Genomic DNA, 26939 nt, shown 5'->3' with positions numbered 1-26939 from the left:
CCTCCTTACACAGTTTGGTACAGAATGAAAGCCTGGCTAACAGTGTGAAAGGCAGCACACTTCCCAGTTTGGACAAATGGGGGACCACAAGTCGTCAGAACTCTGAAGAATACTTGCATCCTGAAATCTAGACATCGCATGCTTTCTGGATGTAAAAGAAACCTGAACTCGGGAGTTTCATGATCTGATCAAATAATTAGTCATTTCAGTCACTTTTACTGCAGTGCACTCATCACCAGCTTAAAACTCAATTTATTTAAATGGAACTTCTCATGCTGCTGGTCTCACAAGTTTGGTTTGTTTGTGGTTTTTTTTTCTGGAAAGAGATCTAATCGTCCATGTTGCATAAATGCTAACTGAACTGCTTGTATGTGAAAAAATACAGACTGAAATGTTGTCCTACTGCAGAATATAAAATCTCACATTTCAAATCTATGATTCTCATTTCTCATTACTGAATCCACTTCATGATATGCCATTGTTTGTTTGCAGCAATAGTGCTCAGTTCTGTATATTACAGTGCAATAATGCCACAGTCTTTGGGGGAGATGAGAATACCTTCTTGGGACAAATAATACACTTTAAATTCTACGTGTCATGAACCAAGCATGTAGATGACAGAGTGAGAAAAAGTTGTAAAAGCCTTCTTTCAACTTCTATTTTCTTCTCTCTTAATGTAAAACTGTGATGAATTCTAATCATTTATCAAGAAAATCCTAGGACAATGAATTTATTTCTGCAGTAGTGTTGATAGTAAGCACTATTCTAATGGAAAAAGCAGTTTATTCTTTTCTTCTTTGGGTCTGTTTGACAGTCTTCTTATATCTTTTTTTGTCTTTCTCATCCTAGGAAATAATCCTTATCTTTTTATAAAAGGCCTTAATATTTAAAGACAAAAGGCAATTTAATCTGCACATTCAACTATTTCTTAAGAGACACAACAAAGGAAAAGGCTTCTATCCTTATTTCATATCACAAAGAGAAGAGAAAGCAAGAAAACAGGAATTGTTATTGTTTAACAATAAACAATGGGTTTAAGAATTTATAATAACGTAAATGTATCACAACGTTTTTTAAATTTGAACTTGATTCTTTCTTGTTAATCAGAAGAAATCCCTGAATCACTCTGTTCTGTTAGTGAATAATAGAGCTTAACATTGTCAAACAGTACTCGTGTGCATTAAGGACTAACCTGAGTGTTCCGATCAAATGTGGCAGTAGTTCGGATGGCTTTGGTGTTAGTTCCATGGCTGAGCTCAGTCAGAGCAAAACATCCAAAAATCTACACAAGGAGATACGAGGTACAGTTCAAGACCACCTTATTACAGTAGTTAAAACTGCAAGACTTTCAAATGATTGCAATAAAGAGTAACAAAAGAAGCTCAGTTTGGGTGCACTCAGTATATTTATCTTGCAATATCAAAGAGGGTCTGGTCAGACAATGAACGCATGGTCTAGACTGGAGAAACTCCAGTGTAGGACTGGAACCTCCTGTATCAGACAGGCTGCACTTATTCTGCAGGATACTCAGTCCTGAGTCTCCACTGGACTCCATATGGTGTTTCTCTGGCATTAAAACATTATTATTTTCCATTTTAGAGCATCAGAATGGAATTTTTATGGCATCATGGTAAGGGTATGGACATCCTGGTAGGATACTCTCAAATGACTGGAGAGAGACTAAGCTGGTGTAGTGTCATTTGTACTGCCTTCTGGAAGAAGGCCCCAGACTTTGTCTGCATGTTAACTTGGACAGTCTAAAAGAGATCCAGGAAGTGGTTTAGCAGCCAGTAGTGAGGATGGTCAGAGTTCAGTGCTTGAATCTGCCCCACGGTCTTTTCTTTTGCTATTTAGAAGTACTTAGGTATGTACAAAGATAGAAATAACAAAAAGCTGCAAGTGGTGACACGGTTCTGAAGGTGCCCACTTCTCATAAGTTATTTTAAAAAATTACCTCCATTCTATAAGCTTGTTTCAAAATGTGTGCAAACCTCTTATAAGCACTCATGATTGCACCTGGAAATATCTGTAAAAACAGAGAATTATGAATCAAATCAGTGGCCCGTGATGGAAAGCACAAATTGCACATGATTTGTAATAGTGATGGACAGTAAAGAGACCAGGGAAAGTGGGCTGTACAGTAAACTACACTTAGATTATAGCTGGGAGAGGTAAGGTAGGATTTCCTCTTGTCAAGGCCCCTTTACAGAAGACTAAACTTATCACAGCTCTAACCTGTTCAAGCCTCCATTGCAAATGCTTAAAAATGCTTTCTACCTGTCCTTAATGATGGCCCCTTGACTAAAGCAAAACCTAAAGACTATTCCAGTTCATTTTCCTGCAAATGCATTAGGAACTGTTTTCCTAGATGGATATTCACATAACAAAATATAATTCCTGGATTCCCCTCTTCCACCTGAATAGTAATAATTAATTAATTCAACTGATATTATTTGACCAGCTATGTTGAGTATCCTGAGAGACTCATCTGGGAAGCAACTGATTAACAGAATCCAGCCACTGATGTCAGTGAGAAACTTTACACTGGTTTCCATTCCTTCTGGATTCTGACCTTAATCAAGACACTGGGGTTTAGGCAAGGGAGTTTCTGATACCTGATACTTCTAAACAGCTGTTTAATTCATTATTGAAAATAAAGGACTAGGGAAAGATATAACTTTAATAAAATAGGCATAAAGCCTACAATATTAGAAGTTACTGAAATTCAAATATACACCTCTATACCCCTTGACTTGTACTTACACCGCTATGTATGACAAATTGGAGACATGGAGACCAATCATACATTCCTACACAGAGCACCATATTAAAGAACTTTAATGGGTTCTCTATGATCTCTTGCTGAGGAATAAAATCATACTCAAAGAGCCTTTTACAGCGCAGAAATGTCAGCTCTTGATATTTCTCACGGCACAAATCTTCTCCAGGCTGACGTGCAAAGAGAGGATCACTTTCCAGAGCAGAGAAGATTCTGTTCTTGAGGGCAAAAAAAATGACATGAGAATGTTAATTTAAAAGCATTAAAAAAACTAGTTGATTCTTCTAGGATAATACGGGGCCTCAAACTACAATAACTTGATAAAAGGTGTAAATTTATAAAGCAAAAACTCCAGAGGATTAAAAAATATATTTAAATGGTCTGTCATTATATACGAAAGCTCACGAAGCTAAATTTTATGAAAGTTCCTTCATCATGAAGTAATAATGATTCACTGATTCGCTCTGAATGTAAGAGAACAGTATGGTAAAATTTACTTGCTTTTTATAACAGCTTTGTTATTTCAATATATGAAGCTGCTGGCAGGATCTAAAGGGCAACATCCCTCAATGTGAGGACAAAGGTAAAACTCCAGGGGTTACGTTCAGTTAGAAATATGCCATGATGGTAAAGCCATTAAGCTACGACAACCGCTCTGTTCCCAGATGAAAGCAGAAATGTACTCCATTTAATGGAACCATCATATGCAGCCACTCAATACAGGGATGTGCAACCTTTAATGTTTTAATTTGGATCTTTTTTTCCATTAGACTATGGCACTTTTTTACCTCAGATCTGTGTCTTCGAGATATCCACATCTTAATTGTCTTTCACGTAATTTAGAAAAAAAAAAAACTGCAGTGCCTTAGGCAAAATCTTTTAAAATGTTTTTGAAGTCCTTTCCTTCTCTCTGAAGAGAATGACACAATAAGAAGGAAGAAAACCAGACTCCTCATACTTTCCTTTGAAAAGCAGGGTCATTCCTTCTCCCTGGATGCACAGCACTATATGCCTACACAGCTTTGAAACTCCCTCAGACACAGAGCACTTGTGTTCTTTTTATGCTCCTACACATACCAGTCAGAAAAAGGCCTTTTGATTTCTCTGATCTACCTGCTAGGATTTTAATAATTATGGTGAACATTCAAAATTAGCTTAAATCCACATAACTTTACACCACCTTCAAAAAAGCTAGCTCTTTCTCCTCTTACATCTCCAAGTCATGCATTTCCACACCATCTTTTGTGCTGCAGTTAATCTCTTTTTTTCGGTAGGGTTAGCTTTCAGCGAGGTAGACATGCTAATCTGCCCAACTGCAACATCACATAAGCATTAATGCAAGCACAGAAGGTTGTAGGAAATTATGTCAGGTGAAAGACAGACAGAAATACTATGTTTGACAGTGGCTTGAACTTAGCTCCACTTAAGTGCCTTGCAAAACCACGGGATAAATGACTTAATGCAAACAGTAAAGAAATATGGTAGAATACAGTTCTTTCTCAGTTTGAAATGAACACTAAAGTTCTGTAATGTACCACCTGCTGGTCTCTCCTATACTGATGTTTAGTAATTAAATGAGCCTTATGAGACAGCAAAGTAGGTTGCTTAAAAGTTCATTTCTGTTCTGAAAACTGGATAAGGAAGCCCAATTTCTTCATGTTCCCTGTTTACTGAGCATTATTAACTACTCTTCCTTTGAAAATCACATACTTGCTTCTACTAATATCTCCAGAAGTAAAACATGTTTACAGTTCTTGCAAAGTTTACCTTTAGTTGGATGATATCTTCTCCATCTAGTAACACTGCCATCTCTTTCCAGTTGAAGGAAGCTTTCTTACGGTATCTGCAAAGTGGCCCTTTAGGTAAATCTGGGAGCAAACTGTCCCACAAATTTTGGTTGCCAGTGGCTTCTTTCTGATTCGGTGTGGATGCCATTGTTGGCTAAACTGCAATCAAATGAGAAAAGATAAATCATGAACTGAAGTTGATTTTTAATAATAAAAAGAAATCAAAAGGGTTGTTAATTAAATCCATAGACTTCTTTAAATGTATGAGTACAGCAGAGCAGAGCCAACTAAAAGTTTGTCCTTCCCTTTTTCTGATTCAACTGACTTGATACAAAGTAAGAAAAAAATGCCTTTGATCAAATGTAAATGAATGACATTGTTACTAAAACATGAGCTAAATATGAAACAGGGACACTATTGGTTAATATTGTGTAGTAAGAAAGGGGTCAATAAAAGACCCAGGTAAGAAAATACCATGTCTTAAATAACAAAAGCAGTAAGGCCCCACAAAGTCTGCTGGCACCTTGCTGTGTGCATCTATGGGTCATGCAAGAGCACTGCAAAACTGCACAGGTGCTGTGGGATTTCTTTACCAGTAAGTACAATCGCACTGGTTTAGGAGAGAAGGAACACCTCCGTTTTCCTTAGAACCTGGCCTAAAGGAGTAAAGGCTGATAGCTCTGCTGCTTACAGAAGCTGGTGTCAGAGGGCCCTCTGCTGCTCATGGTACACCAAGCAATTCCTGCCACCAGGCAGGCAGCAGAGATCTCTCTCATACTTGTAAAGTGCAAAAATCATCGGACAGGGGAGCAGAATCTGGCCATGTTCTAACAAGGAAACTGGCTGGAAAGCAATTCAAAGGTACAGGTAGGACATCCAGGTGCAGGGCTGTCCAAGTCCATATGGACTTTGAACATAATAAAGTACAGAAACCACTAGTTCAGTCATATGCTTTTTCCATCACATTTTTTTCCCTCATCATCTTGATATATCTCTTTGCTACAGCTTCAACCTTATCCTTTCATGGAGGACATCCCCTAGTTGTGGACAGTACAAACATAGCAGAACAGGACTGCAGGATAGTATTTCTGCATGTGACTTCCAAATCAGCTTTAAGAAGTTGCAGCTCCAGTACTGAACAATAGGTTTGGAAAGAAATGAGACGTGGGGGGAAAAAAAGGCAATGAGAAAGTGTTTCAACCTGCAGCCAAATAAATAGGTATACCACTTTTAACTGGAAAACAGGTAAATCAGGCAGAAGTTCAAGGCTTCTGACTCATAACAGAGAAAAAGATTATGTTGAAATATTGCAGGTACTGCATCTAACTTTATTGACATTGCAAATCAGTGAGATTGCCCACATGAGAAAAAATAATAAATAAAATAATAAAAAAAGGATCCTGTACTTAAATCCGACTTTACACGATGTTTTAGTATAATCTGGCCCCAAGCAAACAGTTCAAAACTAACTAGGAAACCAAAACAGGCGGTTACAATAGGAAAGTAACAAAAGACTGCCCTAAAGAACACCCTCGGTGTTAAGTTCAGCCTTGTCCTGATATGCCGAAATGCGTGTGCAGTTGGCAGTAAAAACCACGTTATTTTCAATTTGCCAAGAGCGGCAGCAGTTTCACCGCGAAATGCTGAGTTGGCAACCTTTTTCTGCGGAAAGTGCTCCTGCTGGTAATTCAAATTCAGGACCGGACAACAGCGGGTCACAAATAACGAGGGGAAACGTCGTTTGCAGGGCGCTATCGTCGATTATCTTGTGTAACAACGACACAGTTCAGACACTTGGTAGTGTCAAGAATAATGATGCTGTACCCTTATTCTGTGAGATTACAGCAGCAGTGTTTGTTTTATTTTATTTTATAGCGGCTCTGCATTTCCGAGCGAGCTGCTGAGGGCAGTCGCCCAGAGAAGGACAACCCCGGGGAGGGTAAAGGCAGGGCACGAACCACTTCTGCGGGAGCCCTTTGAGGGTTCACTGCACAGCCGCTACTTGAACTGCCTGAATTCACGGCAGGGCCTCGCTTCTGCTCAGAGGAAGCAGAAAGAGACTACGTTTTGTGTACGAAATGTACACAAAATGTATCGAGACGTTTCCTTGAAGAGACGGACAGCTGGGACTGTCAGAGTTCCCGGTCTGGAGTCCGCTCTCAAGAAGGCTGTGACAGCGACACAGACCTTCCCCAAACAGTGCTACAAATGGAGTGACGACCCTGCAGCCTCACTCGCTGCCGGGAGCTCAGGGCTCCCCGTGTTTCCAGCCGCAGCGGGGGTCTCTCCTCTCGCCCTTCACGGCGCTCGGCGCCCCAAAGCCACAGCCGGGGAGAGCTACGTACCTGGAACCGCTGCCGTCCCCGCCTCGGGAACTGACGGGAGCAGCCTGCGACGCGCTCCGCCTCCTCCTCCCGCGGCGCGGCGGCGGCAGCGGGCGGTGGATGGGCCCGGTGGGGACGGCGGCCGTGCGGGACCCCGGCGGGGCCGCGCTGCCCCGCGGCTTCTGGGCGGCCGTGCGCGTGTGGCTGGAGAAGCCGCAGGTGGCCAACAGGCGGCTGTGCGGGGCCGCCGTGGAGGGGGAAGGGACGGTGGCGCTCGGGGAGGGCGGGGAGGCACCTCTATCCCTCGCCGCCGTGGGCGGTGGGCAGGAGGGGCGAGCGGGGGCCGCGGAGCTGGGCCGGCTGTGGAGGGAGGTGCGGGGCCAGCTGTGTCTGCCGCCGCCCCTCAGGCCCTGGGGCGGCCCGGGCGAGCTCCGAGCCCTGCTGAGGACGCTGCTGCCCCGGGGGCGCCCGCCCGCCCCGCCGGCCCGGGAGCTGGTGGTCCAAGGTGAGCGGAGCCCGGCGCAGAGGGGGCGGGATGGTGGGTGAGGGGCTGCGGCTGCCGCAGACCTGTCCCGTCAGAGATTGTCTGGCAGATGGGATAAATACCACTGCCCCCCCCCCCCCCCCCTTTATCTTCTATTTTTATCTTTTGTTGTTATGCTGGGAAGAGGCAGCAGTTTGAAACGCAAATTAACAGGGGTCGAACACCTGCAGGACTCTCGAGCTCCCGTCATGAGAAAGCTGCCCACACACAAACGCTGCTTGTAGTGCAAACCTAATTACAGGCTTGTAAGGACTGATGATAGTGTTGGAAAATGAATCATGGAATCATAGAATCAACTGGGTTGGAAAAGACCTCTGAGATCATCAAGTCCAACCCTTGATCCAACCCTACCATGGCACTAAGTGCCACATCCAGTCTCATCTTGAAAACCTCCAGGGACAGTGAATCCACTACTTCCCTGGGCAGCCCATTCCAATGTCTGATTATTCCCTCTGTAAAAAATTTCTTCCTAGTATCCAACCTAAACTTACCCTGGCACAGCTTAAGACCATGCTCTCTTGTCCTACTGCTGGTTGCCTGGGAGAAGAGACCGATGCCCACCTGGCTCCAGCCTCCTTTGAGGGAGTTGTAGAGAGTGATGAGGTCTCCCGTGAGCCTCCTCCAGGCTAAACAACCCCAGCTCCCTCAGCCTCTCCCCATAGAACTTGTGCTCAAGTCCCTTCACCAACCTCATTAGTTACTGAATAGAAAAAGCAGCTGTGTCACCTGCCTGGCCAAGTTTAACTATTTGTATCAACTTTCTTGTTGTTTACTGTTGCTTAAAAATGAAACTGGACTTGTCTTGTTTGTGTTTTTTTTCCCTTTGTTTTGTTCTGACACTGTATGACAGTACTATGCTGCAGTAAATCCTACTAATGTAAACACAGTTTTAAAAGATAGAGGTTGACATCTCCTTTAAGATAAATTTTGGAAAAACCTGTTGATATGGATTAAATTCTAGTAGTAATGTTTTGAAAAGAATCAGAATTCCAGAAAAAATTTAATTTACCATTTAGAAAGACCTACAGTCATATATGGGTGACAGCTGGTTTTGGATGCTCTTGTGGCCTGTTTCTTGCTGTCTTAAAAAAATAGGGAAATTTTTAAAAAAGTCTGTTGCAGTTTTAATTTTTCTTTTGATGTTAAAAGAAGGTGTTCCTGAGCTATGTCTAGAGAGCATATCTGTAAGATTTTTTTTTACATTAATATGTTTAAAATGAAAAAATGTCAGGGATGGGATTGCTAAAGATGGGACAAGACAGCAAGACTTAATGTTTCCTCTATTGCTAATTATTCTTTCTTGTCGCACTCAGAAAATTTTGGAGCCCATTGAAAATTGGTTGTGTAGCCAATATAGCATTTGTAGTTGCCAGAATGTTTGTTTTAATAGTAATTGAAAAACCATTTGCAAAACTGAGAACTTATTAAGTTGTTCAGAGGAAATCGCCCTGCATAAACAATAGCTAAAAAGATTTTTGCAACTAGTTTATAAAGCAATAGTGCATACACACTGCAAGATATATGGAATATAATGAATGCTTTTAGATTCACTTTTTCAAAATCTCTCGTGTTTGGAATCCATCAGTAGTGTGGTTGCTGAACATCACTCAGTGTAGTAATATCATACATGTACCTTAACCTAAAAACAGGTCTTCCCAGGCAATCTTCCTTCAGAGTTATGAGTTACTAATTTAGGGATAAATGTGTTTTTCACAGTGCTTAGTCTAGGAACTCAAATTGGGAAAGCTGCATGATACCAAAAGGGAAACACAGCTATGCTTAATTATAATAATGCAATAGATCCTGTGTTTGCACATGGCAAAATTGATAGATATTTTTAATATTGTTGATTAGTTTTTAATATTGCACCAATTGTTTCTCTAACACTGCAGTGATATGTAAGTCTCTGTTTAATTGGAATTGCTTTCCAGGATTTTGGATTTACTGTGGGATATGGGAAAGCAGCAGTTTTGTGCTAGAAAAGTTTCATTGGCTAGCTTTTACTTTATTAAAATAGTTGGGTTAAAATAAAATGAATACTCTTACTGGACAGCCTTAGGTATTTTGAAAATATCATGAAACAGAATACTAAATGTTGAGAATTCAAACCATCAAGTTTTTGGATGTCAGGCACACTGAGAAATGGATTTATTCTTAGTATTGTGGTTTTACCTGTGTTGTCCTAGATCTCACTATTTGCATTTAACATAGTAAGGAGACAAAAGTTCATCTTGGTGTGAACTAGGGTGGAATAATATACCACTGTTTGTGTATCTTTTCAGATGTTTACAATGGAACTGTGACCTTTCTGCCTTTGGAGGAAAACAGTGAAGGAAAATGCCTGATTAAGAAGTGCAATATTTATCAAATTCAACTTAGACACATAAAAGATGAGGAATGGTAAGTGCTGGGACTGAGAGGGAAAGCAAACAGTGAGTTATTGCAAGAGTTACACAATGGCTTAGTATTGGTACATAGGCAATTTGGTTTATGTAATTTCCTGCTTGATTGGTAAATTACAGTAGTGTTGTGATCTGAGTGCATAGTGTTCTGTAAAAAGAAACATCTACAATACCCAAAGTAACACAAAGTTGTTTCAACTTTGAATGTATACATTGACTGTAGCTTTGTGTGGTCTAGAAAAAAATATGCCTATTCTGATCACGAGGAACTAACTATGCCTGTGAAAAGGGTCAGGTTCTGGGGGTGTTATTAGGGCTGAGGTCAAATTGGAGTTGCTGTGAACCCACTGAGCTTCAGTCACTGAAAGGTGCCATTGCAGCTTGGTCCTGAGCATCTGAGGATGTAGCTCTAATGAAACCTGAATAAAGTTAGAGAAGATGAAATAATGGATTGTGCCAATGGATGTATTTTTCTTCTAAATTTTATTTTTCTCATGAATTTCATAAACCGACTTTTGCTACTTAGTGTTTGGCTATCTTGTTAAATCTGGTTGGTCATCATATGTGAGTCCTCATTCATTGTGTTAAATGCAGCATGGACTCTCATGTACAGTGTTTGAATTGACAGATAATGAGCTAACAAAATTCAGGGGAGACTGTTAACCTGTTATTCAGTAACTTCATTGTTTTATTTTCCTTTTGGTTTTGTGTATTATGTATTTCCTTATTCTTCTGTCTAATTTTATATCTGTTTGATTTGCTGATTTCTCCACTTAATCATTTTTTTCTCCCTCTTTGAGGTAGCTGAAATAATGAAATATACTGTATTTATTCTAAATTTTTTATTTGTTTTTTTGAAGGTCTGTGTCTGTTGTAGCTCCATTTCCAGAGGATTGGTTTTCAGATGGAATTGCATACCCCAAACTGGCATGGCTTGGAAATGAGCTTTTGTCCAAACTGGCTAAATGGTCTGTGGAGCAAAAGCCCAGTGAGTTTAAAAGTACACTCTCACTCATTTCTGTAGCAAAGTACAGCAAAGTGTATCAAGACCTCAAAGAAAAATACAAAGAAATGGTAAAGGTAAATTTAGCAATACATACAGTAATATCTTCTCATAACTTTTTTCATTGTTTGTGTAGTGAAGCTGCTTCTGTCACTAAATAAATTCAGTATTTGGAAGAACTTGAAAAGCAAGATTTAGAGACAAATTCACAACATATATTTGGAGGACTTAGACATTTTTGAGAATGTATCTCTTATTTTAAAAAGTAAGCAGTAGTCAGTGGAATAAATACTAAGTCACCCACATTAGAAGGCATAAATAAAGCACTTGCTTCTCCAAAACCTGAAAGACTCTGTAAACAGCATTGGTTAGCAAGTAGGTTAAGTTTCCTATTCCTCTTCTGAAGTTTGTATGATATCTTAGTGTGTGTTATATATGTCTTTGGTAAAACATATTGTGAAAATGTTGAAAGGTTTTGCTGTTGATATTTCTGTACTAACAGAAAGGTATACTTGAGAGGAGAATTGGTCTTTTAGGTAAGTCAGTGGTTCAGGCTTTAGGTCTGCGGTAGAATTAGTGCAGAGTTGAGCATTTTAGTCTTTGTTTCAATTCCTTGTTTAGAAAATAATACTTGGGGATAAATACTTCAGCTTTCTGACTTCCTACTTCAGATTTTGATTCGTTGTGTCCTGTTGTGCCGGGGTAATTCTATGTCTGTTACCTTGTGAAAAGAAATCTATAAATATTCATGTTAACAGTGCTGCACAGGAAAAATATAAGCATTTTTCTCCTGAGAGAGTTAAGCAGAACATACACGATCTATTACAGAACAGATGCAGCAGTTTACTCGTGACCTGCACATATGGAGCCATAATGTTCCTGGAAACTTTATTGTTTGGATGAGAACATTCTTTACACCATCATTCTTTCGTGTGACTCACAAAATCAGAGAGTCTTTATTTACATTCTTTGTGTATATTTTTAATGAGGTTAAAATACAAAATTCGTGAGGTGCAGAAACCTATTGAAGTGGATGAGTGCATGAGTATCCAGATTGCTGTAACTTTTTTTAGTTATTTCAGATGATGCAGAAAATAAATTTTCTCCATTTTTTTCTCTATTTTTTTTTCCTGAAGGTGTGGCCTGAAGTGACAGATCCTGAGAAATTTGTTTATGAAGATGTTGCCATTGCCACTTACTTGCTGGTAGGGAATCGCTTTGCCTAATAATGTTCTATAAGGTTCTATTTCCTAATAGTAGAACCTCTCTAAAGAAAATCAGTTTAGAAGGAAACAAGAGATTCTTTGTAAAGATATGGTAAAGATTTGCAGTCTTCTGTCGCAGAAAATTGATGATCTACACAGACAAGATGTATTTATTTCTAAGTGATAAAGCAAAAAGAACTGATGTAGAAGTGGTTGGTTGGACCAGCTGGAGATGAGGAGTGATTGTTTTATATGTTTTTCCATAACTAGTTAATTTTATGCTAAAGGTTTTTCACTGCTATGCCTCTCCCTGATAAAATTTCAGCTCAAATCCCATCTTCAAATGTAATAAGGCCAACTGTAGATGCTGGGAATGCTTGGTGCAGTTTTCTAAGACACCTACATACTAGATTCTGTGAAAATTCTGCTACCTGCAGTCACTAGAAACTTCAGTTTTATAAAAAGCATCAAAATGGGTCACTATATAGGCACATAAATATTTTTTACTGCCATCCAGAATGTGGTAAGAGCATGTCTACCTTGAACTCTACCTCTGGAGTCTATTTAAATCAGTATTTGTAAGTAAGTTAGATCATTTACAGAATTTTCTAAAGGCTAATTAGTTTTGATAATTGACTGTTTAACCCCTTAGAGGCTTAGACACTGGCTTGTGGAAAGAGCTGTGTAATAGACTCATCTTTACCATTTTTACCACTGTGTTAATATTAGATGTTGTAAATTAGGGATTGTAGCCACAAGAAAATTCTGTAGTGATAGCATTTTTATGCACTTGAATGTTGGTTTACAGTGATAACGTATGTTAGCTGATGTAGTAGTGGTTTTTAAAAAGTTATTAAATTCATCCAACATACAGTTTATATAAATGAAAACTTAGACTATGATATTAATAACCTAACCTCCTTACTAAATGTTCAGGTATTTATATGATGTTATAGAATAACTCATTATTTAGAAGTACATTAAACAAGTGGTTGGGAGTAGTTGGTTGAAAGTAGGTCCAGTGTCAAGTTGTTATGGATTTATGGTGTCTACATGTGACCTCATTTTACTCTGCAATCACCTGTGTCTAGGGGCATGACCAAAGCAGTAGCTGTTCAATTTGTATTGGGAAAAACTCTGGAGGAATTGGAGGATAGGTATAATGTACGTAGGAGATGATTAGGGGTTTCTGGGATACTGCCTAAAGTGCTAAAATGCAATGATTGGTAAATTTAAAAACATAAACATAGCCTGATAATCTCATGGATTATCTTCATCTTTTTTCCCTCTAGCAAAACTGATATATTCACAAGAGACAATGTTACAAATATTAATTTTCATAGTTAAATATTCTTGAAGATTTTTGTTAGTCATAGTGAATAATGAGAGAGCAGAGTTGATGAGTGTGTGCTCTGTAACTTCTCATTGAAGGAAAAAGTTTGACAGTGAGAGAGATTAATTCGTGTTCTGCAGAGAAATATCCAGTTGTTAATTATGAATTACATACTTATGTAAAAGTAACTACTAATGTATGGAGCAGGGACTAGAATTTGGGTGAAAGCTTTGGGGTCCCTGTAGCTGATGCAGAATTTGGGGCAGCTGACTTGCTTGGTAACACTGTTGCTTTGTTCAATAGAAAAGGAGGTTACATTTGCTGATATATCACCAACTGATTACAAAGAACATTTTGGTTATTTTCAGCTCTGCCACCACAAATACAGTGGATAAAAACGCCTCCGGGTCTTACCTGCAGAGACATTGTTGAAGTTTACTTGATCCTTCCCTTGCTTTCCACTGTTCTTCTCTTGCACCTGTTGTTTTAGCAACTTTACATTTATGCTCATTCTAGCCCAGAGTTGTATAGCCCTGATTAATTTCAGCTTCTAGTGACTCAGGAGGGAGTGGAGGATGTGCTTAGCACTTAGAAACTGATATTTTGCAACATAATTCTTGCCCCTCTCCATAAGCAGTTTCAATGTTTTTCTGTTGTTTTTGTTTTCTTTTTTTTTTTCTCTAAAGTTATTTTAGCTGTGAGTACAGGGAATGTTTTCTGTCACATCTGCCTTCCCAGCTTTCTCCTTTAATTTCCAATAACCTTTTGCTTCTTCTTTCAGGGAAAGTTGAGAGTAGAAATCTAAAATATTTTGTTTTCTTGCCTTAGATTCTTTGGGAAGAAGAGAGAAAGGAAAAAGGGTTGACTAAGAAACAGTCATTTGTAGATCTTGGATGTGGAAATGGTCTACTGGTTCACATTCTAAACAATGAAGGGGTAAATAGACTGCTTTTCTAAATAATGATTAAAAACTGTAGAGATAGTCAATATTCTTATTATGCTTTTCTTTTATCTGGCATGCAAATAGCCAAAATACAGTTAATTTATCTCACTAAAACAGGATTTTGTCACTCCAGTTACCAAGAGAAAATCCTAGCAGAGCTTTAGAAACCTTTTGTTTATTATCTGTTTTTATTAGTACATTTTGTGTCAGTTCAAGGCTGTTTTTTCTGAGGTAAGAAACTAAGGGGGGGAAATTAAAAATAATGGTCTAATTTAGTTTTGCTATAGAAAAAAGCGAGGAGTAATGTGGAATCTTGACATGGAGATTCTCTCTCACAACAGGGTGTTCATGAACTTATTTTTGAATTGAATTCTACTTGCAGTGTCCTGAAGATGTTTTTCTATATCTTTAAAAACAATCCTGACGTCTGTTAATTGAAAATACCTAACAACATGCTGTGCTTTTGGGAATGAAAGTGTGGCAATACCATAGTTTCTTGATGTGTAGTTTCTGACACAACAACAAAAATAGGTCAGTGAGACTAAACAAAACCGAGTGAAGTTGGGTCTGTGTGTTTCAGGGAATTGCATTTTCCACTTTGTAAAGGAAATTAATATCTCCTATTAGATCAATAAATTTCATTGGTGGGAAAAATTGGCCTGAGTTCTCCCAACACAAGCTTTCTATTGTGTGGTCAGAAAAATTGTGTCCATTGCAAGGTGCTATTTTCCCTGTAGATGTTTCTTTACATTCATTATCAGTTCATCACTGCTGGAGTGCTGACAAACATTGACTGTCAAAAAAGTTGTGTATGAGAGTTTTATGAGACTTTTTTAGTAATTGATTTTGGTTAGTTCTGCACAAGGTTCTTGAAGTTCAAATACTTACACATTCTTCATTTCTTGCTTTAGTTTCCAGTCTATTTCCTCTTCTCTTCAATTCACACAGGAAAAAATGTGTTCGGACTTTGATAGTTGAAAGGTGGTTCTCCACTAAGGACTGCTTAGAGTAGCACTCTTCTCTGAGCCCTGTGGGAGCTACAGTAGTACTCACCTTATAAAAGGTTTTGATATTTTAAAAACAAACAAAAAATGATACCTCTGCTTCTACATTTGTAGAGATCCAGATTTTCAAGAGCAGTCTCAGTAGGTGTGCTCTGGTAAAATTTTTAACCAGATATATTCTTAAGGTTTCCAAGTAATTTCCTTTATATTTTGAAGGGAAAGAAGAGATTAAAAGTATTCAGCTTCTGCTTGAAATGATGAAGTGGCATTTCATTATGTGTCTTAAATTTTATCATGAATGAAATAATCACTGTTAATATGTACATTTAGTGAGCCTGTTTGACAATTTCTGTTAAAAGTAGTACTTGAAATGACACTTTTTGTTGTTCAAATATTTCAGCATTCAGGTAGAGGAATTGATGTGAGGAGAAGAAAAATATGGGACATGTACGGACCAGAAACTCACTTAGAGGTATTATGCAAATGTATGTCAGTCTTACTGTTTTGTAAATTTATTCTTTTGTTCATTGCTTCAGGTTGTATTGATGCAAATATAATGAAGCATATTGGGTTACAGGCAGTTGTCTAAAGTGACCCAATGGTTTGGTATGATGCCATCCATATACAGAGGGGCTGTGAAGTAAGTTGTAAAGGGAATTATGAGAGCAGTATGGTGTCATACCCTTGCATATTTGCAACTTGCTTATTTTCAGCTGGGAAGACTAACATGATTTCTTACTGCATGTACAGACATGCACACTATGAAACAAGCTTTGATTTTGCTGACAGATCAATATTAAGCAGCTTTATTTGCACCACTGTACCTCATAAAAGATAAAAATATCGAAAATTATGAGTGTCTTTTTCTTGAAAGTGATGACCTTCCAGTGTTGTGTGCTGTTTTGGTGACAAAATTGTTGTCGAACCTCAAAGGAACCAATATAAAAGCCTTCAAAAATGAACAGGAAAATGAGTCTGAAAGAGGGATTATATTTCAAGTTCCATATTAGCATTTTTATGAGAACAGGAACAATTTGAGCACAGGAACATTCACTGTGACTCCAGGCGTTCTTGGTCTGACACTCATTAAAGTGTGGTGCCAATGAACAGTTTCCCTTTGGAAGTGAGGTGTTTCTGATTTTTTTGTTCTCTAGACTCTAAAATTTCTCACTGTGTTCTCTCAAAAATTGTCAGCTTCCAATACAGTAAAATAATTCCCCACCTGCAGTTATTCTCTAATAGTTTTGTTTAAAGTTAAATTTGATATAACTTTGGATGCTAAAAACTTACACTAAATCAACAAAAGAGCAGCAGTTTACACAGATGGGAGGTGAAGCTTTTGCAGTGCACGATGTTGTGTTGCCTTCTCTTTGCCACCCCACCATTTTGGGTAGTGGTTGCCAAAACTACCATGTTCTTTTGCTGCAGTCTGCAAACAGATCTTACTGAAGTGCCTCAAGAAACAATCCAAAACATCAAGCTGTGGAGCTCCTTCGTACCTGTTATACTACATTGAGTCACATCTGGCAATGCCAAACAACATCTTCTCTTTTCCTGTGTGTTACATGTTCCTTTTCTTGCCCAGACAGAAACAAAGAAACTGTAAAAATGTAACAAAATATGCATATGAGGAAAGTGCAGGTTTATGCTGGAAGGTGTTATACAATGAGCAGGAAGGGTAGAATGATTTTGCAAGGCTCCTGTAGCCATAGGAGTCACAGAAGGAGAAAGCACCTGCTCACAGCCGGTTGTTACCTTGAAGCGTATTTTGTTTTGATCTTTACTTAAAGCATGAGTTGCAGGATGGATATTGCCATCTGTAACATTTAGTACAGAACTAGCAATATAAAGGAGTGTAACAGGTGTCACTCTGTATTGCCAAACTGCTGTCAGATAGGGTGAATACAAATTTGATTATGTGTGACTGTCAAAATGTGGAGTATGGCACTGATAATTCATGCTGTGCCTAAATTGAGTGATCAAAACTGAAATGTAAAGTATGAGTAATTTGTTCAATCAACCTTAAGAAAACACTTACCCAAGACTTGGTTTAACTTCTAGTAACCTGCCAGAGAGAAATTTTTTACATTAATTATCTAGAAATGTATATACATAACTAAAAATGATCAGAGATGTAGTTTTTAAAGTGAACAATAATCACCATATTGATCCTTAAGGAGGAATTGAAATGTAACCAGAGATAGCCTGAAATGTCTGAAATTCCTTAATAAGAGGTTTGGGTTTGTTTTTTGTTTGGTTTTGTTTTTAAAATTCCTTTGCAGGTACTACTTTAAATATACCTGTGAATTTTAAGCTTGTAAAGCATATATTTTCTATATAAAAAAAGAGAATAAGCATAATTTTCAGAACTTTTCCTGAAGGTCTGTGGAAATTCAAATCTAAAACTTGTTTCAAATCTGCCCAATAATTAAGATTCATACATGTTTTCAGGAAAGAGTGTGTACTTCCATGGTATTGATAACTTTAAGTACTTTCTTTGCCGAAGTTAGTTTATGGTGAGAAAACATGTTTGTGAGGCACAAACATTAAAGGCACTCTAGAACTTTTGAAATTTAACCTGTATAAAGAATTCATCCTGTTTGTTTTATTGTGGGGGGTTTGTTTGTTTGTTATTGTTTGTGGGGTTTTTGGCTTTTGTTCGGGTTTTGTTTAAGAATGTCAGGATAGGATATTCTTGAGTTTATTCTGTGGGTCAGTATTGTGGCAGGAAGACTTCTTTGCTGTTGTCTTCTCAGTTCATATATATCGAATTTCCATTAGGCAAAATACTATTCCAAAGGTCACCAAGGAAGCATTCTTTTTGTAACCTATTGTTTCCTAATTTTGCTCCTGGTTTAACATGTATCATAAGGTGATCTTGACACAACTTGGAAGGGAGTGGAATGGTAACATAGACAAGAGGAGAAAATGTTAGGCTGGATTAGGTTTATTGTATGTGGAAGCATGTGAAGAGTGTTGTTTTGTATGTTAGGGTTTGATTTGGGAAGCATCTGTGAAAGAGAAGATAACAGTGCAGCTGTGTTCTCATTAATTGCTGTGTGAGTCCTCGGGACTGTAAAACATAGCAAATTAAGTGACTTCCTGAAAAATTGAGTCCAGACATACATGTAACAGAAGGAGATTGGTAAGAAATCGTAATCCAGTGTATGATATTTGTTTATAGACATTTAGGGTGCCACATATCTTAATCATAGTTGTTATTCCACTCCTTTTCTGACCAATGTTTTGTGGGTATTTGTTGCTAAATTACTGTGTAGCTATAAAAAATTACTACCTAGCAAAAATTCATATTGAGAAAAACTTTGGTGTCTGTGATTCTCATTCACCTTGTATTTGGCAGCTAATATTTTATATTGGTTGCATAATGCTTTACTAACAAATAAAATGCTTTAAAGAAACTTGTAATAGAATTCACTTAATGTGTTGTTTTGTGTTTTAGGAATCTACAATCATGCCAGGTGACAGTCATCTCTTTCCAGACACTGACTGGCTGATAGGAAACCATTCAGATGAATTAACACCATGGATACCCGTAATTGCAGCTAGGTATTTGTGGAGGAAGGGGAGTGAGAGGGAAGGAATTTAAAAAACCCAAACAAGCAAAAGGAAACAAACAACCCCCTCATAATTACCTATGTGGGCTTGGTAAAAACTGTCACTTTTGCTGCCACGCCTTGCAAGACTCACTTCTTTTGATGACAATTTTTACAAAGTGTTTCTCTTCCCATGGAGAAGCAATAGAATTCAGTGCAGCATTTTGTTCAAAACCTTCATATATGTGAATCTTTTGTTGGTTTTTGTTGGTTTTGTGTTTTTTTTCTGTAAATAAGAGCTTATGATTCTGCCTTCCCTTGAACTGTTCCTCTCTTTACAACCAGCAGCAGTAGTTTACTGTCTAGAAATTTAATTCTGCTAACCAGGTTGGCACAGTAATTTGCTACAGCAAATATGTTATGAAATAGTATTTTTGATTAAACTAATAGATCTACTGAAAGAGGAAGTTATAAGTATTATTGCATGAAGCTCTGTCACTTAATAAAAATTTTCATTACTACTTTTATCTGATAGTTTATTTGTTAAATTTTTGTGTTTTCTGAAATAACATCAGCAGCTTTTTATCCTCCTTGTAGGTCTTCCTATTCCTGTTGCTACTTTGTGCTGCCGTGTTGTTTCTTTGATTTCCATGGAAAATACAGCCGAAGACAAAGCAAGAAAACTCAGTACAGAGAATATCTAGATTTTGTTGCCCAAGTGGGATTTGTATGCGGCTTTCATGTAGAAGAAGATTGCCTTAGAATTCCATCAACAAAAAGGGTAATTTTGGACTCTGTAGAGCTTTGCCTTTTTTTTTTCTTTTTTTTTTTTTTTTTAAATCTGCTGGCTGTTTGAAGCATGTGGATGTTTGTTCATTGTTATTGTACGATCAGACCATAGTCAGCTGCATTACTTGATACAATATGCTCTGAAGAGAGACTGAAAATGCTCCCTGTTTTCTTGGGTATTCTGCTCTTAATGTCATAGGTACAAACCTAAAAACAGGAAGGAATGGAAGGTTTCATGATTTTTTTCTTATGCCACTATGTGGATGGAAAACTTAAAAAACCTGCCTGTCTTGTTTATTTGTACTTAATTTGTACTTAATTTTGCAGTTTTTCATATCCAGCGAAATTCAAAGTGAAATGTTCTCAGATAGGAAGAGGTGTCCAGCTTTAACTTTGTAAATAATCTGAGGGTCAGGAAAATTACTTTTGCTCTGTGATTGTATAGCATGATTGATTTGTTTACTGTATTTTTTTCCGTGGCACCAGTATTCAAAAACTAGAATTAAAAGTGCCTCAGATGTTAATGAGCATTGTGTTTGCATTGGAATCTCCTGTAGGCAGTGAGAAACCTGCAGAAACATGAAAAGGTTGGGGGGCTGTGTGTAAGTTTGAGACTCTGTGTAGTGATTTGCCTTTTTCTACTAAAATAGGTAAGCCTGATTGGAAAAAATAGGACCTATCCACCTACAGAATCTGCTCTGATTGACAAGCAGATAACACAGTTTATTAACGATCATCGGACCTGTACTGGGATCACGTGTGACAGAAGAGTTGGGTTTAATCATAAGGACCACTGTGATGGTGTGTGTGAAGAAGCAGGCTCAAAACTTCCTGCAGATGAGACTGAGACAGTTGGTACCACTTGGATGCCTGGATTTCAACCCAGAGAAAAAGTGGAACAAATCAGAAACTGTGCTTCCCTCCCTCGGGAGTTTGTAGATGAAGTGGTTCTCAATGTGGCAAACTTGCTGTTAAATGCAACCCCCCAAAAATCATGTTCAAATATGCAGGGTGGAAATATGAATTCCTGGAATCGAGGAGGTGAGGTTGTCTTCCTTTACACTATCTTTTGCTGGTGGAACATGTCTTTTCCAATGAATTCATATATTTGTAAATTCAGTAAGTGAAATAGATTTTAGGAAATACCAAAACAGGTACAGTAGCAATCAAAGGTGCTTTTTTCTACTGTGTTTTATTGCACATAGAAGAATATTTGGAAATTGGTGTGAGGCTTTTATTCTGGTTTACACTTAAATAGTGTTAGAGAATCCATTTTTATTGAAACACACCAAAGTAAACCCCAGAACTCTTCCCATTTTCCAGAACAAAACACTGCATCTGTCTGGGGAGAATATTAAGTTTTTGAATGTTCACATGATAATTAGCTGTAATTCTGTAAGAATTATGTAAGAAGTGCTTTGAAATGCCATTTGGTTACAATGATTAGGAATTCTTAGTTTAGTCTTACAAACAAAAAGAAGTTGCTGTTAATTTTATGACCAGTCAGTTAGTTCATACTCTTATCATCTTCCATTTTCCTGTTTTTATTATTTCCTTTCTGTAGTTTATCATGTTAAAGTTGCTAAAGATCCTTTGAGTTATTCTCTCTTCTAACTACATGCCTATAAACAGTGCTTATGGCGATGAGGGCTACATGCTACTGTAAAAAAAGCAGGACAAATTAGAAGTGTCTTACTGTGGAAATTCTGTCTTGAGTTCTGTAGAATGAAAGCTGCTATTTTACAGACAATATACATGTAAAATATATGTCATACCCGATATTGCAAGAACAAAGTTGCTGCAGTACTGGTAGATAATTCTTACTTTCTGCTCATAATCATTACCCAATATATAAGTTAAATTTTCTTAAGGTTATATATATGTAAATTTTTAATGTTTACACCATTTTTATTGCAGAAAGCCTTTCTTTGAAAGAAGTGGCAGAACACTTAAGTAAAGAGACATTAAAAAGGCTAAAGAGTGAATATGGAGGCCTGCAGACACTACTGAAGAACAATCATCAAGTATTTGAAGGTAAAGAAGTTTTGGGTTTTGTTTTTCTGTAATCATTTATTTTATCTCCTCTTTATGCAACTAAACTTAACTGAAAAATTACTATGGTGGTGGCTTTTTAACTGCTTTTTGTACCTCTGTGGAAAACCGAATATTCTTTATGTGCCCATCTATCAACAAAATCTTCTAGACCGACTGGATCTGAAAAGACAGCCCTTTTGTTAAAGTGGCTAATTTGATGCTATTCTTTGACTTGGAGCATTTTTATTTTTCCTATGAAATATTGATGATTTTGGGGCTGTCAAATACACAGCATGTTCACTGAAGCATTTAACTCAGACAGACTGACCTTACTAAGCCCCACAGTGTAAATAGAATCATAGAATTGATTGGGTTGGAAAAGACCTCTGAGATCATCAAGTCCAACCCTTGGTCCAAATCCAGTCCATTTACTAGATCATGGCACTCAGTGCCACGTCCAATCTGCGTTTAAAAATCTCCAGGGATGGTGAATCCACCACCTCTCTGGCAGCCCATTCCAATGCCTGATTACTCTCTCTGTAAAGAATTTTCTCCTGATATCCAACTTAAATTTCCCCTGGCGGAGCTTAAGCCTGTGCCCCCCTGTCCTATTGCTGAGTGCCTGAGAGAAGAGACCAACCCCCACCTGGCTAGAACTTCCCTTCAGGTAGTTATAGACAGTGATGAGGTCACCTCTGAGCCTCCTCTTCTCCAGGTTAAACAACCCCAGCTCCCTCAGCCTCTCCCCATAGGACTTATGCTCCAGTCCCTTCACCAGCCTTGTTGCTCTTCTCTGGACCCGCTCGAGCACCTCAATATCCTTTCTGAACTGAGGGGCCCAGAACTGAACACAATACTCAAGGTGTGGCCTCACCAATGCAGAGTACAGGGGAAGGATCACTTCCCTGCTCCTGCTGGCCACGCTATTTTTGATACAGGACAAGATCCCATTGGCCTTCTTGGCCACCTGGGCACACTGTTGGCTCATGTTGAGCTTCCTGTCAATTAGTACCCCCAGGTCCCTTTCTACCTGGCTGCTCTCCAGCCACTCTGTGCCCAGCCTGTAGCGCTGCATGGGGTTGTTGTGGCCAAAGTGCAGGACCCAGCACTTGGCTTTATTGAACTTCATCCCACTGGAATCAGCCCATCTCTCAAGTCTATCCAGATCCCTCTGCAGAGCCCTCCTGCCTTCCAGCAGGTCGACACTCCCTCCCAATTTGGTGTCATCAGCAAATTTGCTGATGATGGACTCAATCCCCTCATCTAAATCATCAATAAAGATGTTAAACAGGACTGGACCCAACACAGACCCCTGGGGAACACCACTAGTGACTGACTGCCAGCTGGTGACATGAAATAAAACTAACCTCCATGAGAACCTGTAACTGTGAGCTTAATGTGTTCATGTAGCCTATGGTAGCGTGGCAGAAAGAACTCAGTGGCGTCTGGTTGACTGGGTTTGCTCATAGCAGGTTTTTTTTGTTTTTTGGGGTTTTTTTCCCCCCTGCTGTAATATGATGGTGGTGTGTTTTGTGCGGTTGTTTTGTTGTTTGGGTTTTTTTGTTAGTGTGAAGTTTTGCAGAAGTAAAGGTGTAGCTTTGCTTTCAAGGTCTTTGTCAGTATTAAAGCTGCTTCAAATTTCAAAATGCATTAAGTCCCAACAGTTCTAGCTCAGCTGTAAAATATTGATCAACTAATCCGTGGCAAGTAATCTTGAGTATGCAATCTAGTTGCTGCCAGTGGCTAACTTTGCTAAGTTTAGTATCCACTAAGGAGTTCTGTACACTTGGCAATTATAAAATGTGAATCCATACTGAAATACTTTTGAATTACCATCTGTTAAAAAGAGTTGATCACACTGTGTTCATTACGTGTTTGAATTTGATTCCTATCATTAGGAATGGGTGAAATAGATTTACAACCTGTTACATGGAATAAGCATTTAAATTTGCATGGATGCTTTTTGCATATTATCTCTGAAGAGAGACTAGGATTAAGGCCAGATCTTTCTCAGTAGTTTACATCACATGGATACCCCCCAGGGCTTCAGTAGAGACCATTTGATTCTTTCCCTCAGGTGCATGTCACCATAGCAAGAGGCTTTTATCAGCAGGTGGTCTGGAACGATATTGCTCATGCCCAGGAGGACAAAGAAGAACATGGCTACAGTTCTTTTGTCATCTTTACTGAATTGTTTTTCTTTTAAAACATGAAAGACAGATGCACACACACGCACATGCACAGACACGCAAAAAAGGGACTTGCGAGTAATTGATCTGTGACGGTTTCTTTTGATCAGGCATCTTGTCCAATACAGGATTGATTTTCTTGGGAAAAATTATGCTTGATCATATACAGCACTATATCTGCTCATTTTTTTTCTTTCGTTGAGAGAGGTTTTAAAGCTTGTCCGCTTCTCGATTGGCTTTGTGTGGGTTCACGTCTGCCTGTGTATCACAGGGAAACCTGGAGGGATGAATTCGTCCAGGCCTGAATGTGTGATACTCAACTTTCACTGACTGGACTTGTTACCTTTTGAATAGCAATTATCAGACTGCAGAATGACATTGATTAACTGTTCCAAGCTACAAGGGTGTGATACAGAAGGTGTGATTGAAGCAGGATATGAAAATAGAGCATGGCAACTTAGAAGTGGCACATTCTCCCCTCCTCATTTTTGCTGTTGTTTTTCATCCGTCCTTACCTCCTCCTTTCATCTGTTTTTTGTTCCTGCCTTCCTAACTTACTTTTATTCCCTTTTGTTTACACATTTAAGGACTTGACAGAGGTTCCCAAGTGTGTGTGTGTGTGTGTGTATGTGTGTGCAGTTTATGGTCCTAACACAGCAAATGATTTTAAAAAAAACCCTGAAGTACTGAATCTTTATTAACAAATGATAATGTGCTGTTGATTCCTTTGAAGGATTAGACTTGTCTTCTCTTTGGTGCAGCGTGTTTTTGGGTCAATGAACTGTATAGTGAAATTAGTAGAAGACTTGCTGATAGTCACATTTTTAATGTAGAGTTGTAAAGTTCTGAACACCAGAAGAATTACAGTTCTTGAAGTTGAAACTTCGTCAGGGCTTGTAATCTGAATTCAGAGGATTTTAGTCTAAATGATTCTGCTGTATTTAAAATGAACAAACAAACTTTTACAAAGACAGTACAAAGATGCCTCAAACTATTCAGCATCACAGTAAAACATCTCTCAGGTAAAACCATCAGTCGTTCCTTATACTGTGTCTATATTATCTTGGTTTGTTGTGCACTTATTTCTGTTTCTGTACAAATGGCTCATTTGGTTTTGCCTACCTATAGGCAAATTTTTAGAATACATGTGTATTTTATTCACAGAATGTCACTGCAGTATTTTCCAGTTTAATTCCCATGGCTGTCTATTAACAGCTGCATTTTTGTTTGTTTTTAAATCTTAGTCCTGAATGGGAGAGTTCACATTCGTGACTGGAGAAAAGAGAAACCATCAAGTAAAACTAAACCTGAAGCAAAACGTCGCCTTTCAGCTGAAGCATTTAAAACACGTCTCTGTTGGTTTTTCATTCATCATCCTGATGGTTGTTCTTTGCCTTCTGAATCTTGCCCATATGCTCATGGAACTGAGGAGCTAAGGCAGTCTCAGATAATTAAAAAGAAAAAACATATACAGTAATAAAATGTTGCCACTTAACGTTCAAGCTTGTGTACACCACTGAATCTAGGATTGACTTTGGGACTGCGTAGTGCGTGAAGATCTGTACAATATGAAGGGGTTTTCCACATGCCTATGCATCTTATTTTGCAGTTGGTTTAAAAATTCTCCCATATTTCTAAATCTTTATTTTTTTATGGAAAAGGTATAGTAAAGAATGTCTCTACGTTTGGATTTGTCATGGCTTGTCTAGTACGTGCTTGTATAAGGATAAAATTTAAAAGCTTAATTTCCTAGGAAACTCTTTGTGATCCTCAGTCAGATCAAAAGCACATGATGCAGTGTTTTTAAACCCTGAAAATTAGCTAGCTTGTTCCATGTTTTTAAGGAGCGTTAAGGAAACTTTTCTCTCTGACTATCCAGGAGCCACTCTGACAGTCACACCCACATCACCTGAGCTGGGACCAAAGCCACCTTACCTCCCTACACACCCCACACTCACACAATCAGACCAGGTTTCCTCACTGGCTCTACCTCAGGTTTCCCAGAGCAGAGTCTCAGACCTTGCAATCCTTGAAGGAGTTTAATCTTGATGCAGTAACAAAATAACTGCTCAAGCTCCTGCCTCCAAGGAGGGACCCTGAACAAAGGAAACCCAAGGCTTTTATAACCTCACAGTCTGAGCTACGAAAGTGTCCTGCCGTGTCTCATTGACTCCTGCCGTGTCTGTGAGTGTCTGGTCCCCTGGCTGGTGCCACAGCTCCCTGTGCCCTTGGTCATGCCAAGGGTTGGCAGTTCATGGCCTTTTGCCTTGGAGCTCCTGCCACCCAGAGCTCAACCTGCAGCCTGTACTGCAGCTGCAAAGGGAGCTACCTGCACTGAGTGTATTCCTTAACAGGAGGATTTAGAGTTTCTTATGACTCAGTGGCCCTTGGGAGTCAGAAATTAGGGAGATTTCACTCTTTCCTGACTTGCCAGCTTCCTTTCCATGTTACCATGCAGCAATACCATATAATATGCTTGCTTTCTTGGTCAGACCCTAGTCCTTTCCTTGCTTTTTATATTGATTCAAAGTGCTTGTTCGTTTAAAGAACAACTTTCTGGGAAGCTATTGTGGAAGACTTCAGATGTTGGTGTAGGTTTTTAGGGCTTTATAGGCCACACTGTCATAGATTCACAGAATGGTTTGTGTAAGAAAGAAATTTTAATACCATCTAGTTCCAAACCCCCCTGCTGTGGGCAGGAACATCTTCCACTAGACCAAATTGCTCAAAGCCCCATCCAACCTGGCCTTTTGCTCTAACAGTAGAAAATGTATTTAATAATATTGGAATGGTGAGGTTTCTGTTTATCAAATAACAAAGGAATGTCATGGCACCCTGAGCAGGTTATGATTTTCTTTGGTAGGCTATTATTTTCTTTAAAAGGTTAAATTTTTGAAGTTAAATGCATATCCAGAGGAAGATAATGAAGCTGGTGAAGGGTCTAGAGAAAAAGTCCAATGAGGAGCAGCTGAGGGAACTGGGGTTTTTTAGCCTGGAGAAAAGAAGACACAGGGGGACCTTATTACTCTCTACAAGCACCTGAAAGGAG

At 38.7% G+C, this 26939-nt stretch overlaps 2 protein-coding genes across 2 annotated transcripts in view; one reads left to right on the top strand and one right to left on the bottom strand.

Annotated features, from left to right (window-relative positions):
- The window catches only part of ACOX3 (acyl-CoA oxidase 3, pristanoyl), a 33802-nt gene extending 26789 nt beyond the window's left edge, over nt 1–7013 (bottom strand). The window contains exons 1-5 of the mRNA XM_027642829.1: nt 6912–7013; nt 4547–4725; nt 2764–2997; nt 1955–2026; nt 1193–1282 (exon numbers count right to left, since the gene is read on the bottom strand). Coding sequence (XP_027498630.1) covers nt 1193–1282; nt 1955–2026; nt 2764–2997; nt 4547–4714 — 564 coding nt within the window. The 5' untranslated portion in view covers nt 4715–4725; nt 6912–7013. The remainder of the gene's footprint in view (nt 1–1192; nt 1283–1954; nt 2027–2763; nt 2998–4546; nt 4726–6911) is intronic.
- On the top strand, nt 6996–25585 carry TRMT44 (tRNA methyltransferase 44 homolog). Its single transcript, XM_027642830.1, has 11 exons — nt 6996–7395; nt 9717–9834; nt 10697–10916; nt 11976–12044; nt 14206–14313; nt 15725–15796; nt 18785–18891; nt 19476–19659; nt 20318–20708; nt 21585–21701; nt 25135–25585. Exons 1-11 carry the CDS (start codon nt 7011–7013, stop codon nt 25365–25367), a joined length of 2004 nt encoding a protein of 667 aa, XP_027498631.1. The 5' UTR covers nt 6996–7010; the 3' UTR covers nt 25368–25585.
- Nucleotides 25586–26939: the final 1354 nt, after the last annotated feature.

Source organism: Corapipo altera, unplaced genomic scaffold (genome assembly GCF_003945725.1).
Source record: "Corapipo altera isolate COAL_440 unplaced genomic scaffold, ASM394572v1 22, whole genome shotgun sequence".
NCBI lineage: Eukaryota > Metazoa > Chordata > Aves > Passeriformes > Pipridae > Corapipo > Corapipo altera.
Note: the sequence above shows the minus strand (reverse complement) of the source record. Positions and strands in the feature narration are given on the sequence as shown.

Coding starts and splice junctions, on each gene's coding strand:
- TRMT44 (XM_027642830.1), top strand. CDS start 7,011: ATGGGCCCGGTGGGGACGGCGGCCGTGCGGGACCCCGGCGGGGCCGCG. Junction 7,396..9,716: donor CCGGGAGCTGGTGGTCCAAG/GTGAGCGGAGCC, acceptor GTATCTTTTCAG/ATGTTTACAATGGAACTGTG. Junction 15,797..18,784: donor GACCAGAAACTCACTTAGAG/GTATTATGCAAA, acceptor TTTGTGTTTTAG/GAATCTACAATCATGCCAGG.